The 17,314-nt window shown below is 41.2% G+C and overlaps 1 protein-coding gene across 1 annotated transcript in view; it reads left to right on the top strand.

Moving 5' to 3' along the window:
* Positions 1–373: 373 nt before the first annotated feature.
* LOC140239884 (uncharacterized) overlaps positions 374–17,314 on the top strand; it is a 64,933-nt gene continuing 47,992 nt past the window's right edge. Inside the window, exon 1 of the mRNA XM_072319700.1 lies at positions 374–838. Coding sequence (XP_072175801.1) covers positions 407–838 — 432 coding nt within the window. The 5' untranslated portion in view covers positions 374–406. The remainder of the gene's footprint in view (positions 839–17,314) is intronic.

Below are 17,314 nucleotides of genomic sequence, written 5' to 3'. Positions count from 1 at the left end.
TTTACAAAAGGCAGTTGACTTAGACCATTTTGTAAGTGAGTGCTGGCTGTTGGGACGGGACTTTTTTTTGAGGGCCATGGCAGCCTCTTTGGGAATTCGCATTGTTCGGCCCGTAACGCTTCGGAAATTTCGCAAATCCGACCTCGGAGAACACACTCAGCCGCACACCTCATTGTTATCGCCAGCGGCCTCGGACAATGAAGAGCGCACTCACACTGTCATCGTAGGGGAGGTTTCTTCAGCGATCGCTGGTACAGCGCACACGCCCGTTGACAAATCAGTGGGAAACTGCAACACGGCTGAGCGGCGCTCTGTACAAACGCACGCAGACGACAATCCACAACGCAGATTTCCCACCTTCAGTAGTGGTACTCGTAGGCAAAAAGCTGCAGACGACTCTAGGGAGATGCCGGAATCTGTTCCTGTTACGCCCCACTCTTTGCACCGTAAAAGCGAAAATTCATCCCGTTTTGAACTCGACCCGACAAAGTCGATGGACTATCGGGCGTTCGGAGGAGCTGTGAGCAAACCATCGGAGTTTAACGGGATACAGAAAACTGGATATGACATTCACGACAGCGAGCTGAGGTATCGGAACGGGCTATCGATTGGCACGGGGAGCGGCGGCAGTGGCGTTGGTGGAGCTGGTACAAGAAGTGTACTCGTGTCGGAACACTCGCGATCCCTCGGGGACCAAGTTGGAGAAAGTAAGGTGCCAAATATCGTTCCCTTGGATTCTAGGAAAGATACCTACGGCAAGGGTTTGAGAATGACCAGAGCTGTTACTAAAAAGCCCGAAGGGATAGGAGAATCTCTAGCATGGCTGAAACGGGAATTGGTGAGTACAGAACGCAGTTATAATGACTGTATCATGTAGAGGTCTATGTCATTTGTCTACATCTTATGAAGATTGACACTACTGGTAGACACTACGGCATAGGATTTGCTGTATTAGATATTATATGAGGAAAGAATGCGAAGTATACATTGCCGTAATCAAAATATAACATATTCAAATGGATAATTCAGTATGTAACCCCTGATTTTATGGCTGCATCCCAACATCTATTATCAAATACTTCTATGGTTTATCGAGACAAGAATTATGATATTACAATGGGAGATATAGCAATGACATTATAGTTGCGTAATACAATTCTCTTTCGTTTGATTTTACTCAGAACACTACACATGGTTCAAGTCTTTTGTGCGTGTGTTTTGCGGCAGTGTATTTCACAGCCAGTGCCATTTAGCGTTTACTAGTAGGCCTATGCCTCGCTACGTCTAAATGTTAATTAGACTGAGTGGGAGGCCATTTGACGTTCTATGGCGCTCTTCACGTCGCTCCTGCCATACCATGCATAAGAATGCTACGCCCGATCCACGGAATGTAGCGGTTTTAGAATGTGTTTTTTTTTTCTTTCTTTCTTTAAACGGAGAGAGCAGCACCCACTCTGCATAAATGCGTCAGGGTGAATCCCTTCTTGCGTGTAAAACCGCTGCATAGAACAGAGCACCAACAAATCGATACGCCTGGTTGAACGTCTTTGATTCGCTTTGAAAGATAACGACTGGCATTCTTCCCTGTACATCTCCGGCTCTTCAGTATTTTCCCTTTCATCTCCTATTGTTTGCCTAGTCAAAGTGTCTAAATGTCTTCCTCTCCGTCTGTTTAGTGACTGAGATGTATAAGTAGAGACAGGCGGGGTTTCTTTGCCAATCCGCATTCTGTTGAGACGTTATTCTACAGCTAAGCCTGATGATATTGACTTTGACGACATTGATATCTCTGTATCCTCACCTTTTGTGGTCACTTTTATACTCCCTTTCAGTAGATGCAAGGAGTTAACATCCTTTGCAGATGTGAACCCAATATTCTTCTGTAAAATGCAGTTCATTCGCCAGTATACATTGGAAGAGTACTTATGATTTCCAAGCAAGATATTACTGTGCTTTGAAGGGGAAAAAATCACGTTGCACGTTTGATAGACTAACTAAATACGTTTTATAATGATTATTGTGATTTGAGTCAAACTGACTTAGTGTATTTCAGCCAGCCAGATAGGGTATGGGGACAGAAGGAGGGATATAGAGGCTAAATGCAGTTATTAGTGGTGTCAGCTGTCAATGAAACATTGAACCGCGTTTGCGAGGTAATCTAAAGCAGCTGGGTGTCTCGCTTTCCAACTTTTGATCCGTCATTGAAAACAGATTTGATTCATCCTCGTCAGATTTAACTCGATTCGAAAACAGAGACTGCGGTATATTTATATCAGGTGTATACACATAAAGGAAAAAATATTCAGAGAAAGAAAGAGCATGAAGGAGAAAAGCTTTTAATGCTTAGCTTAAAAGGCGCATCATTGTATCTGCCTCTTTCCGAGCGTTGTTAATCAAGCGACTTAATTATTCCCACGTAGCAGCTGACAGTATTCGCAAGATGACATCAAGACCCCTATAGTTCGCTGTTATTACTGCAAAGTGCTAACACTATATAATTGCTGATATTATAAGCTTCTGTCGTCTTACGTAGGTTAAGCAAATGGGCTCAGAACGAGAAAATACAATGGAAACGACATAATCAGTAGGATGTGATTTCAGTGAATTAACTTTTGTATCGTTGACAGTTACACTGTACCCTTCGTTAATGTTGAAGTAATCAGTTGTTGTTTAACCCCTGTTTTATTTTTAACACTGTGCACTGTTTACCTACAAAATTCCCACAAGTGCGCGCCTCCCACTTGCCTACTGCAACCAGACGTTTGAAGGGGAACTTCCATAGCAGTTAAATGCGTCAAAATATGACGTAATTTTTGTTGGTTCTAACTGAATTGACAGAAACGTGTGAAACGGGAAACGGATTCCTTTTTCTCTCATTTTTTTTGACAGTCCAGTTCCGTGTGCAGTATAGCTATAGTAATCGCTATGTTTACTCTCAGATGAGGAAGCGAAGAGCAGGTTGTTTGGTGTTGTCACCCTTTACACAAGGTCGCACTCCCTGTTAAAAATATTTTATCAATGTAGCTGCGATTCTATAGATGTATACCAGATATTTGTATACGTATTGAATTGCGTGATGCTGAAACTTTATCGAGGTATACGGTTAAAGGGATGGGTACGCTTTGGGTTGAGATGGGATTCAGTTTTTAACTTTTTGCAAGGTAATTAGAAACAACTTAATATATCTTATAGAATATGAAAGAGCATACCCAGTTCTAAGAGGAATTAAAAGTTTATTTGATGAAAATCCGTTTTGAAATGGCTGAGATATGCAGAACCAAAGCGAAACAAAGGGGTGACCTTTTATTAAAACCTCTTTTTTTATATCTCAGCCATTTCAAAACCGATTTTCATCAAATAAGCCTTTAATTTCTCGTAAAATGGTGTGCTTCTTAATATTTCCTAAGTGGTTCCATCTCTCGCAAAAAGTCAAATTCCAAACCCCCATCTCAACCAAAACTACACCATCCCTTTAAACACGCCTGCATTTTGACATGTTTGCTCTTTTGAAGTGTGACAGAAATGTATACATCACGCTGTCATTTCTGTGTCAATATCACAATTTTCGTGATCGTATTTGGTTACCATGGATACGACACTTTGGTACGATTTTCTTGTACATCACAGAGGACGATCCCAAAAGTAGATTCAGAGCCTTGTCACTGGTTTTCTGATAATGGAGCATTCCATATAAATCACATAATTCTCTCACGTTCACGAAGTCTTGTAAATTCGCCCGATGATATATGAAAGACATTAATAACACGATAAGGATAATACCAGGATCACGTGCAAGAGCACCTGTAGTCTTCTTAGCACGGGGTGTTACAAACCCATTTGTATAATGGGAAATTATAACTTGCCATGGGGCAAAACTGTTGACTATTCCGAAGGTCAAAAGTTGTGATGCACCGATTGGACATTCTTACGGAGATAGTTTCATGTATTCCTTTTGGCGCGCGACTGCCAGCATGCATAAACATTTGCGGAAAGATAAGTATGATCTGTCAACACAACTTAAAAACATTGCTGATTTTAGGCATAACACGACTTGTCGTTAGGTTAGAGCAAGAGCAAAGGTAAACTATCTAATAGCTCTGCTGTGCGATAACTGACTGTACTGGATCTTGAAGGGGTAAAATTAGTCTATTTGATCCAGGGATGGCGATTTGTGAGCAAGCAATACAGATATTCATGGTGCAACTGACAGAATTGGCACCTATATACTTGGGCTCAGTAGATTCTGTGTTATAGCACCGCGCGTTGCATACATCCACGGAAGCTGGAAGATGTCTTTTACTCATGAAAACCCTCTGTGAACCACGTGAAAATAACTGTTACAATCAAGGAGGTATGATGTACCTGACTACTATGCCCATGTATATTATGATTCAAGTCCATTTATGTCACCGACATCCTTTTGTAGTTGTAGCGCGCAGGAAGGACAGTGCTTTAGGAAAGATTGATGAGACCTGCCCCACCGGGATATTATGCATTATTATGATTAGTTATTATTACTTCGTCTCCGTTTATCATAATTTACCACCAATATTATCATTAGCCTCGAATTTTCTTCTATAATGAACGTTTCACATCGCCACAGTACTTGTACCATTTCACTGAGACTAAAATTATATATAGGCAGGTCCAACTCGTACTATTCTCGTAATTTAGTTAAAATCAGATGGGATTAGTATAGAGGCTGGATGCGATCAACACATTTCATCTCCATTTCACGCGTGTTAGTTAAAGTTAACTCCACTGGATGACAAGTCATTTCCGTCGATCCAAGGTGATAATCCAGTGACTAAACAGGACTTCTGCATGCGCAATGATTTCCCACTGTGGGCAACGTGTACCTAGCTTACAAACTCCTTCCGATTACCTTCCTTCTCGTGATTTGGTACAGTTAGTGCTCTGTAAAGCCCGCAATAACAATCGCTCAATATTTTACAAGAGCTGAGCTGTTTACATGGCATGCCTAGTATTTTAAGGGTTAATACAGTCGGAACAACGTGAGTATACATGTGACAGGGAACAATGACATGGTCCTTTTTCTCCTTGAAGCATTATTGTCGGTAAAATCTTGCGGCAGGTGGACTATTTTCCGCACCCAGACGTATTTATAAGAGAGAATTAGCCATGCAGGCTTTTTGATTCCTTTGTCAAATTACGCAACGTTTTCTTGGCCCTGTTTTTGTACGATCGTGTACACAGTGCGTATAGATTTCCAGCCATTTGTCTATTATTTGTTGGGCCAAAAAAGGCACATTGGTGTGCCAGATTTATTCGTTTGGCAAAGAGGCACCGACTACCGTAGTTAAGTAGATCGCGACTCTGCTTCAACTCGACTCGTCATGCCAAATTTCCTTGTCGGAAATAGATGTGTTTCTTGTCAGTCTATCGGAAATTTTTGTAGGGAAACTCTTTCTTCGTCTCCCTCCACTCCCCCCCCCCCCCCCCCCCCCCCGTTGGAAAACATTCGAGTGTTTTGGCCTCAGTGGTAAGGCATGAAGCCAGGTTACATGCTGTCGGACGGAAGGGGATTTGAACGGATACCTTGCAGCGGATGAGCTCTGTGTCAGTTGGATGTCGATTCAATACAAATATAAGCATTTCTAGAAGGGCCAACTTTACAAATAAAATTTATTCATAACTCAGTGCTGTCCGTTGAGTCGGAAGAAGAAGAAAAAGAAGAAAAAGAGTTCGATCTTTTTCAGATATAGCGATAGTCAATAAATATCCCTAAATTTGAGTACCCAGGGTATCAATCTCAGTGAGTTTATAGTTTTCCTCTCCTCTCTCCCTATTATAAGCCTTCGTAATTCATTTCCCACCCCTGACCCAAGAGGCTCATGCGTTTTTATCTTCCCTTGGCCAAAGACTAACGAAGGGGCTCGTCGGATGTTGAAATGTTTCGCTGGTCGGATGCACGTTAATAATGCGTTTTGATCTTTCCTCGGCCAGAGACTAACCAGGGAGGTGAGATCGCACCTCCCTGGACTAACGAAGGGGCTTGTTGTCGGATGTTGGAACGTTTTGCTTGGCCCAGGGATGTTTCTTTTGGTCCCTGGACCATGAAAAGGATGACAATGCATTGTTAATGTTGACGGCTGTGTGAAACGTCAAGAGTTGCATGTGTTTCTCACACCAGACTGTAATGTTCATATCAACGAGGAATATGTCATATCACTGTACGCTACAAGGGGTAAAGACAGGCGTTGTTTTGTTTTGTTTTGTTTTTTACCTGAACAGTACGTTTGTGTGCACTGTCAAAGGAAAGTACTAGACGGGGCATGATAAAATCAGGACTTACATTTGCTTACCCAAGTTTTTCACAATACACATAAGTGGTCTCCAGATCTGTTTGCGATGGTTTCTAAATATTGTTGGCATGGTGACCTCTTCCCAAATGTTCGCATGAAATGAACAATATCAAAGGTACAGTATCACGAAGATGCTAGTACCTGGCTAAAATATTTTTTTTTTCTCTCATTCGCTCAACATTTTGCTTTGAGTGTCAAACGGATAGTCTTAGCCCAAGTCTTCTGTGAGCATGTGCAGACGCGTATTCAAAGTGGAGGAGCACGTATCAAACTGCAAAACACACAAATTCTTACTCTTCTTCCCCTAGGTCAATGGGAAATTGATGAGCAATGACGAACCGTCAGTGTATATCCAACCATTATCGAAGCCTGTTTACACTACTGTTGAAATGCAATCGCACAATTTGACCAGGATGACAGCCAACCTTGATGTTAATTGAGTCCATTGTCATTTCTTGATGGGACTTGGTTGTTTTTTTCTACAACCAGATTATATACCTAAATTTGTATGATCTGTGTTCCTGGGAGGGGGTGGGGGGTACAAACTGGCGTTGTTGATGCAGACTTAGAAAAATCTGCATCAGATGTAATAGAATACCGTATTAAAAAAAAAAAAAAAGTTATTTTAATTTCTTCTCAGCTGAAGGAAATCAAATTTTTTATTTGGCAAATTCAATCGGTAGATGTAGCGAAGAAATCCTTCGCTCAAAGACTTACTGCGGTGTTTGTAAGGGTGTATGTTTCTGTCTATACCGTATGTACAGAATGTATAAATATGATATTGACTGGATGAAGACTACGCCTCTATAAGCTGTAACCGTGTGACTCGCGAAGGTATGAGTCATCGATAATTCCACGTCACTCCTGCATACATACATATATACACACACAGACGAATTCCCACTCCCTCAGCTGCTCAGTGGAGAGGGATGCCCAGGTCAATTTCTGTGTGTGCATGCTCAGGTAAATTGAGTTACCTCAGGCAAGGTACCTGCCCTCTTCAACTCGGGTTCTTTCGGCAGCACTTCAAAATTTTCTCTCAAGTTCTCTTCCCATAATAATCATATTTTGATTAGGTCCCCACCTGGGTTGTTCGCCCACACGCACATGAGCAATGCCACAATCTTCTCAACAGCCTAGCAGTGGTAAATGTCATGAAATTATGATCTCGTTGTCGTCTTGCACAGGCTGCGGGAAGTCCATTAAAAAGCATGGATAAACAATATGCCAAATACAGCTCTTCTGGGAATACTATAGCTACTTGTAAACTTTGACCAGAGATGTGGGAGAGTGTGAGAGAATGAGAACTACAGTCTCTCTTCCACCTCCCAGCTTTTTCAGGGCAAGAGAAGTTATATGTAGACACGTCTGAGTGGACTAACATTTGCGTCTATAATCGATGCACTTACATTTTACTAATCAAAAATGCAATCGCAACTTTAATAGTAAGCTTGGTGATAATCTTAGATAAGGTAGGAGTTCATTAGCTGTGGATAGTTATAGTAATAGTATATGAAAGGATACATGATTGTAACTTGAGATATCAAAATGTTAATGTTATTTGAAAAAAAAGTAAACAAAATATACTTGTGAGCTTCACACTGTGTATTTTTCATTATTTCTGTACTGACAAAACGTGGACATGAGCATGCAATATGATACAAATTAAGTCATATAATGAAAAAAAAAAAGAATACGCAGAAACTCGTCAGAAACAAACAAAGGCCAAGCCTAATAATTGGCGCTAAAAGCCTTCACAAGATAAAAAGCGAGTATACCATGCACTATATACCGACACACATACTTCTTAAGGTATACGCCATACCCACTGGCGATGCGGAGCGGGTTATTTCCATAACACAATTGAAAACTGGGAATGCCTCGAAGAAAAGCATCCCAACAATGAAGCCAGTTCCTTAATGGTGTCATTAGCATGAGTCAAACGTTAATTAGGCGAATAAGCCACGGGTTAACCAGGTTTGTAGTCAGCGGGGGGAACTGCAAATATAGCGGCTTAAAGGAGCGAAACACGCATGCAGTTATTATTAACGGTTTGTGCAAAACGCTGGTAGCTGACGGGTGATGACCAAGCATGCTTTATTTACATTTACTTACATTGTAATTTGTACCCAGCAATATTTGTGTCATAATTAAGGCATGTTTGCTCAGGTTTCTATGGTCAACTGTCCCACATGTTCCATTGGTTAGCCACTGTGTTATCGGTTACATTCGTCTAAGGTGTTCAACCATGGAAGCTCGTCATTGAATGTGGTTTTATATGACCTGCGAACTTGGTTGTATTATGGTATCAGCCCAATTATCGGCTTAGCCTCAAGACTTTTTGTTATCTATATACAAAAACACCTACATATTTTTCCATTCAAAAAGGATTTCCATTCGATAACACCAAGGTTTGTCCGACATCGATATAGTACAGTCTCCATTTGACCCACGAAAAAAATAATAATAGTGCAATAAAATAATAAAAATATTCGAGCCCCCCCCCCCCCCCGAGTTGTTTGATAACAGGATTATTGTGACTGAGGAGAAATACATCTGTAATGTTAAAACACACCCACATTATGGTGGCGCAGTGGAACTTCTACAGAGGTACTTTTTAGATCACCATTGAGCTGAATTTGGTCTCTTACTATAACACATGCTATCATGAGAGAAAACACAGGATGCATGCAGCATGTAAGACAATGGGGCTGAGAGTTCTCAAACTGGTAACACTGCTCGGGTCTTTGTCATGAATATACGGTGATCAGCAGATTGCTGGTTTGAATTAGACCCTATCACTAAAATCAGCAGCTTTGATTGATACAATGTCTGTGTGAAATGAGAGAGTCTCTTACTATCATATTCCTTACAAGAAATTTGAAGGCATTCATCTTCAGCACTTCTCATTATACCTTCATATGACGCAGCTAAGATGGAAAAGAAGACAGGAAACATGAGAAACTCGATGCTCATTATTTTTTTAAAACAAATATCATGTGAATTTATAGATTATTGAAAACATTATGGTGACGATTCGTTCATTGTGCCATCGATTATTCCATGTACAGTGTAGGCCCAAAGTATATAGCTCGTACCATGATATTTTCATTGCGTTGCCCATGTTGCTTTAAAATGAACGGGACAAGAAAAGAACTTTTAAAATACACGGTAAGCGTGGAGACGAGTACAATCCAATACTATCTTAGTCATGTTGACGTAAAAGTTGGCAATGTTTACGACTTCCGGGCAGATTATCGGATTGCCGCTTATCTTGCACACAGAAAACAATTGCAGCAAAAACAAACCGCTTGACCGCTTCTTTGATACTCAAATCTGCCCCACGCGTCTCTTCGAAAAAGTGCTAATTCGGGGTCAACGTCGACCATGCAACAAAACCCCTAAATCCGACCAATCTTCATGGTTTCCGGGTCTTTCGTGTACCGTACAACGCTTGGACCTCGCCAGTTGAGATGTCTCTTCAAGCAAGGCGAAAGGACGACATTTTTTAACTCCGCCGAACTTGTTTATGACTGGTAAAGGTCGGTGGACGAAATTGAGATGTCCTTCCTCATGTCCTGAGGACGAGTCGATGACGTCATTATGACCATACGACCCTTTGCTTTCATCTTCAGGCCATCAGCTGTCGACTCGAGTTTGATCATTGATTTCGCATTTCAGCTCGTGCGCCTGGCTGGGACGACGTCGCCTACGACGTGATTATGACCCCAATGACGCGGGCATCCATCACCGATGGTTGTCCTAAGTTTCATGTCAACTTGGAGATGAAAGCGACTGGATATCAGAATAGCCAAAACTTTGAAGAATGCAGCTGTGTTACATACAGGACACAAGACAAGTCTATTATACTTATGATCGTCATCTTGTGCACTGTTATGAAGCTCCGTGTGTTTTTACAAGGAGCTTTGAAGCTCCATGCTTGTTATAACTCATATACTAGTATATATATATATATATATATATATATATATATATATATATATTCCGCAGCGATATAATCAATTAGTGTGAAAATGGATGAGAGCTGTACGAGCTCTGCCTGTTAATATAAAGTTTCGCAGATCTATATCAGGAACCAGTTTCATAGCACATGTAGAGGTTTTGACATGAAATTAGCTGTTGCAAATGAATACATATTTTACAGTATCAAACCCGGTGTCATGATTAAGAATAGACTATATAAATGAGAGACGTTACATGATAAATAATCATTAGTGTTGACAATTGATTAGATTTTACAAGAGAGCATTTCGTTTCAAAGCCTCAGATTCATTTCAGGGTTCAAGAATCACCGACAGAAAAAAAACCCCAAAAAACTCTACATTATACGAGAGAAAACGTGCCCACGCATGCACAAATCAGCACTCGGAGGAAGGCGCGTGTATATCAACATGCCTATAGATGGATCATTACAGGGGCCAGTGTTAGATTTGATATGACAGGAACAGGAGAAGGGGGGATAGGATTGCTTTTTTCTTGAGCTAGAATGCTGATCAATACTGTGTCACATGATGAGAGAGCTTCCTTCATCCAGTCTCAGGCCAACGAGATAATTCAGAAGAATTATTCCCCCTATCGGACAAGGTTAAAATGGGGTAAGATTGTTGGAATGTAACAGGTGTAATCGGTGCTCTAGTTTTGAAGAGGCTTTGGGTTGGGGAGTCGATTTTAGGATTGGGGGGGGGGGGGGCTTCTTCGTTGCTCACTCACTCGCCCCTTGCTGCCCTCCCTTGAACCAAGCATTTATGAATCTCCTGCCGATACCTCCAGAATAACGATATCGTCGATATTTCCATTTCATGGTTACCCCAATCTCAGTACGTCTTCATCAGTACAGCAAGTTTCTTGTCATCTCAGTCTTACTAGTGGCAAAAGGACCCATCTCCTTGATACGGCAAACCCTTTGCATCTCTGGGTGCCTCATTCTCCCTCGGACTTCAGTCGCTTTCACTCTTTCTCTCCACTGCCACAATGTCAATTCCACCTCAATTTTGTCGGTGCCGAATTAACCTCAATACTCCAAGCCCCCTCCCTTTCGCAATCTCCTGCATATTACGTACATCTATACCATCGGTGCCTCAATCTTTAAGGTACCGTAAAGTTCTTTAACATCTATCTAAATACGCAATAGTGCAATATCCTTCCTTAAACTGTCTCGTGGAATGGATAGCAATATACCAACTCAGGTGTATCACTCTTTTTGGTCCTTTCTACCCCTCGTTGATAGTGTAATACAATTTTATTCTCTCTTCCTTTTTTTTATACTTGTTATATAGGCCTAATTATGAATCTAAAAAAAAAAAAGATGGATTTCTCCCATGCAAATGTTTCAACAGCATCTAAGCATTCCCATTTTCCCGGTCTCTCCCCGCGGTTTTGTTAAATTGCTTTGTGACTGTCCCCAACACAAACGCAAAGGTAACACAAACCAAAAGCGTTCAAAGATGTGTTGTTTACCTCGTGGAGTCTAGTAAAACAGCACCAAGTGGTTGGTTGCTACACTTACTCACTACATGACCTAAATCACCACCTTCAGGCTGTCTGAGGTATCGTGACCGATTGGACCCTTTGGTGGCGCCCGAACTAGTAAGTAAGAAGCAAAACAACTTCACTAACTAAGTCGATACTTATCTCATTCCCGTCTGGTCTTTTGACTCAACACGACTAGTGTTGTCACTCATACCTCCTTTTTTTCATATGGCTCGACGTGTCTGTTCGAAGCCTTAGACCCGCAATCAGTATAGTCATGATAGTTAAGCACCTGCTCATCAGAACTAATTCAGATCATTTTTCGTCCGAGTTTGTCCTGTTCTTACCAAATGGTCCTGTAGGAAAGATTTGTTCTTCCCACAAAGAGTACGTCTCGCTCAGATTATCCTCGGGTAGGACTAGGAGATCTTTTTAGGAGGTAGGATGTCGTTATATACGACTGACATCTCAGTCAGTCGCTCGGTCAAGCACTGACATACGAACTGACCGGAAACCAAACACAAATTCTTTCTGTGGTATTGATATCACATGCTTTTTTTTTTTACTGCATTAAACAGTGTAATGTCTATAGACCAATCCGATTTCTTTGCCATAACAATGCTAAAGTGTATTTTCTTTAAGGCAATGTTCTGGGAAGATTCGAGACTCTTCTTTTCAACCTCGCTTTATTGCCTTCACACGCTGCAGGTTTTCCCATATTATTTGAACATCCAAGCACTTTTTGTCAATCCCTCTCTGGCATTTTGTTGCTATTGATGAGGGGGAAAACGGAGATGCTTAAGCACAATCCTCGCCTGGATAAATAGCAGGATTTAAATGTCAAAGTTTAGTTCCTATGTTGGCGCCCTTCGTTGCGGTAAAATTACACAATGCACATGAGGAAACATGCATTTCTAAAGTACACTCACCTCATTAAATCTGCATTCCTTCTGTTCATTTCTGGGGGTGGGGTGGGGGGATGAAAAGTACTGTGTACATGAGAAAATGTAGATTCCTTTCACCAGACAGACTGAGTCTTCTTTAGAATCGTTTGTATATCATGACAATTTGCAGACTGTTATCCAGGTGTACGAGGACCTACAGTTGTAGGTATGACACGTGTTGCTGCATATGGGGGTCTGTTGTGGCTGTTTTATTTTAAAGGGACCATGGGTATAGAATGAAGATTGGATACATCTGTGTGATTTAAACGATACAATAAGACGCATTGATAGAAGAACCTAACGGCTGTATCTTGATATAGTAATCTACACATGTAATCACTTATATAGATGAAGTATTGCAATCGTTAAGGCTATGTACACAAGGACAACTTTGAAAAAAAGAACCCAACAACAAATGGCTCCACCCTTTTAAACTTTGTAATGGTGTTTGCGCCCTTATGCTTCTCAGGTGACAATGACGTAATTGTCTCTCATGATAATTTCAAAAGCTTATAATTGTTAGGGGTAATGTTTTAATGCCTATAAGGTGGCCTGGCGTGACAGGAGAAAGAACCTTGCTCCATTCTCTCTTACACGCTTTGAGACTCGAAATCAGTAAGCAACGATTTGTATTATGACGAACTTAGTGTAACCATGCATGGCTCACCACCTGCAGTATAATCACCGGTGTGATTCACCTTTGTAGACACATAGTGCATCTCCTCAACAATAGTCAAATTATATTGACAACGACTGCAGACGTTTGCATGGCATGAAGTGCACGTGCAGTCACGCTTGCCGCCATCTTGCATGACCCGTCTGTGTAGATTCACGACTTATGTACCCCGAGATTCTCCAGAAAAATAGAGAAGAACATTGGGAAGACCGCAGTCAATAAGTGAAAAAAGAAAGTGACATCGCATTTAAAAAGAAAAAAAAAATGTTTATCGAACTTGGATATCATAAGGCTTCTCTTGCGTGGCCACTTTGAGATTTCTTTCTTTCTTTTCAGATATAAGATTTGATTCTTTAATGCCAGGAATCAGGGAAGTTATTCTGAGCATCAAGCGCCAGCCGAAAGCTCAATGCCAGCCCAAGTTCCACATCAAGTTGAGTTTATCTCCTAGGACTTTCTTTTCCCCTGCATTGCTCCGTGGCCTCATCCCGCTCTTTGGAGGCAGGGACGAAGTGATCACTGTTGTCATGGTGATAGTACTGGCGACTCCTTGATACGATTAGGCTTATCTGTGCGCAAGCTCATGGCGGATTAATCGGCGATTTTGACCGATCAAGTGATCGAGTGAAAAAGGAAGGGAGAATGTCCCGTGATTGTGCGTGTGTGCGTCTATGTTTTGTCTGTCCATGGAGCTACTAAAATCTGTATGTGTTTTGTATCATGACTACATGTATGTCACCCAGCTCACACGGCTGGTCGGTTTTGGTTCATCCTTCAATGTCCTTGGCTGGTTGTATGGATAGATGGCTGCTCCCCCTCTTTCATCTGCTTTTGTCTCGTTCCATGACGAGAAATGAAAGGGGGCAACTAGCGCTCAACCAGGTGGCTTCGTCTAATCCGCAAAAGCTGCATGGGCCGTGACCGCTCGTGACAATCGATGAACCTGACTGTGAAAACGCGCAATAGAGGGACCACAGAAAGCTGTGAAGTGCGTTGTCTTGTAGTATGACACATACAGGTCATGCTTACATGGCTATAAGGCTAGCAATAGAGAGATTATAGGCATTGGATATCCTTGTTGGTGACTGATTGAGCTCTTGTTTGGGATATTTCATCCTTGCCTTTTGTGTTCTGTAAGGTCCAGCCACACAGATAATTCATTATGATGTGTGGGGGTATGCTTGCGAGTTATTTTTTTTTCAAGTGATGTTAAAATGCACAGTACATCGCGTGTGGGATTAAAACACACACACACACACACACACACACACACACACACACACAGAGCAAAACAGATACGGGGGTTTGAAAGAAGCCACTCCCTTCGTACTGTAACTACTCGCTAAGAAAGGCCATGACAACGCGGTGAAGTGATCTACAACTGAAAGCACTCCATATTCCCATCAGAACACTATAAAACCATATTAAGACACTAGACTTTCGACAGGTGCCATATTTGATGCTCTGATGAATCGTCACTGGAAAACAGAAGACATGTTTATGACGACGTACACTCCGATTCTGATGAAATTGCGGAGACCTTCCCAGGCACGTCTGACATTGGTTGAGAAGAACCTACGTGTCCCTGTATTACACCTTGTGGTTTATAGGCGCGGCTATAGCTGAGGCTGTGGTAGATACAGTTGTACATCATTAACAATCACCACAAAGTATATTTCAAGAGCGTGATCTAAGTGGGCTTTCCACCTAAAGTGAGCTGTATATCATATTATACCATCATGTGCTCCTGACAGGTCTCGGGTAAATGGAGGCGGTCACAAATGCTTGAAGTTTGAAAGTAGAAAAAAAAAACGTTCATTTAACTTCTCTAAATACTCTGCATGTCGCCGCCCTCCCTTCCCCTCCCGCCCCGCCCCTCGGCGTACCTTGGGACTGAGTTGGGTTTGTGCGAGGAATTTATCTTGAAACAAATGTATACATATCCGAAAAATGTGAGTTAACTGCGGGAATTAGAAGTCAGCTATAGGGATATGACCTTACAAATGTTTACACTACGTGTGACTGTCTACGTTACACGCGGAAAATGATTACGACAAACATTGTCATTATTGTGCAAAAAAAAAAAGAAAAAGAAAAAAAGAGAGATCATATTTTTTATGGTTTCCCTGCGTTACAAGGAAAATATATCTTGGAGATATAGGATTCCATATATGTTATAAATCTACGTAAAATCTAACCCTTGCTTGTTTACATGAGATGTTGCATTTACAGGCTAAAAGCTACAAGACCCAAGCTGTCATTGTGTATTCATGGTCTTAAACAAACGCCCCAAAACTCAACAACTGATGATCACATCGAAATATAAGAAAAAACAACTTTTTACCCTCCCTATTTTTGTGCGCTTTTCTACCCCTCTCCCCTCCCCCTTTCTTTTCTCCTTTTAACATCCTTTCATAAAGCGCGCGAATGGACTCTGGCTAGGCGAACTGCAAAGCAAGGCTAACCCTTACAAAGAGAATAATACATTGTGGCGTTATATAACTGAAAAGTATTGTTCAGAGCCGTTGAAATTCCTCCAGAAATTGTCCAGAAGTGTGCATTTGTTCAAATCGAGAGGGAGGGGAGAATTTGTAAAGCGACCAAATGATTAGAAACGTGTTTGTTGGAAAGCGTTTGTGAGAGTGCAGTGTTGTATCTGTGACACTCTGCCAATTGTCCATGCGGAACTGAACCGGAACCTGAGTCGAAAATACAAAACAAAGTCATTTCAATGACATTGCGAACTTGTATCTTCTTTGAAGTTGCATGATTTTGTGTGTTTCATTCTGCCTTCTTTTACGAAACAAAGACATAACTCGGTCGCTAAATTGGCCGTAACACAGATAATACTATTATGTCCTCGTGTTATGACTGCGAATGACGTTACATATTGTGTCAGAGTGTGTACCGTGTAATTCTGCGCCGTATGCGGGTGATTATGTTCACCCACATACAGATCACAAACCTTCACAATTTATTGCATGAAAGGAGAGAAGGTAAAATGCACAGATTTTCTTTTCATAAAGCTTGAACGATCCACGATAGTATTATTGAAAGTCGTATTTATGTTGTAAAACGTATCAACGTGATAACGGGCGATATGTATTTGTTCGTCATTGCCCTTTATGCCTTTGTGTAATGTATATAGGCTACTGCTTTCTATCTTTGAGGCTGGCACTGAGGTCCCTGTAAAATTAATGACAGGCGTTATATTCTGATACCACCTTGTTCATCCTAATAGAAGGGGGTGATTAAACATGGGATGAGTTGTGCAGTGAAAATAGATGGTTAGCTACTTGCTGACGGCTGTTCCTCAGATGCACAAAAGTCGCCATACCCAATTAGTAATCTCGTTAGCCTTATTGTTTTGCTTACGGCAGAATGATTGCTCACGTCTATGCATGAAACCATGGAGATAGTAGTTCTATCTCCATGATGAAACCGAATCCAGTTTCCACGAATACAGCATGACAACAATTAAGCATAGGTGTAGATTCATTTACACTGATGTTAACGATGTTTACCCCTCTTCGTTAACAATGATATGATACTGCAGCGACTCAAAGATCGCCAATTGAAAGATGTGACGAAATAATTATGTCACGCAAGCGCAAGAAATTAAAGTAATAGTGTTTAATATACATTATAAACCTATATACCTATCCTATATTGTAGGATAGCTATTCACGTTTTTTGTTTCTCTTGTCCGTTCAAATCACCGTTCGTTTGCGCTCGTGAAAGGTCATCTCACATGCACTGTGTGACTTTCGATTGGGTCAGCTCTATAATCCCTTTTTATGCACAAATAATAAGAAGAAATGTGATCAAAGATGATATGTCATGCAGAAGCTGTGAAAATGAAACCGAAAGCGAATTTC

Source organism: Diadema setosum, chromosome 16, assembly GCF_964275005.1.
Source record: "Diadema setosum chromosome 16, eeDiaSeto1, whole genome shotgun sequence".
In the NCBI taxonomy this organism is placed as follows: Eukaryota; Metazoa; Echinodermata; class Echinoidea; order Diadematoida; family Diadematidae; genus Diadema; species Diadema setosum.
Note: the sequence above shows the minus strand (reverse complement) of the source record. Positions and strands in the feature narration are given on the sequence as shown.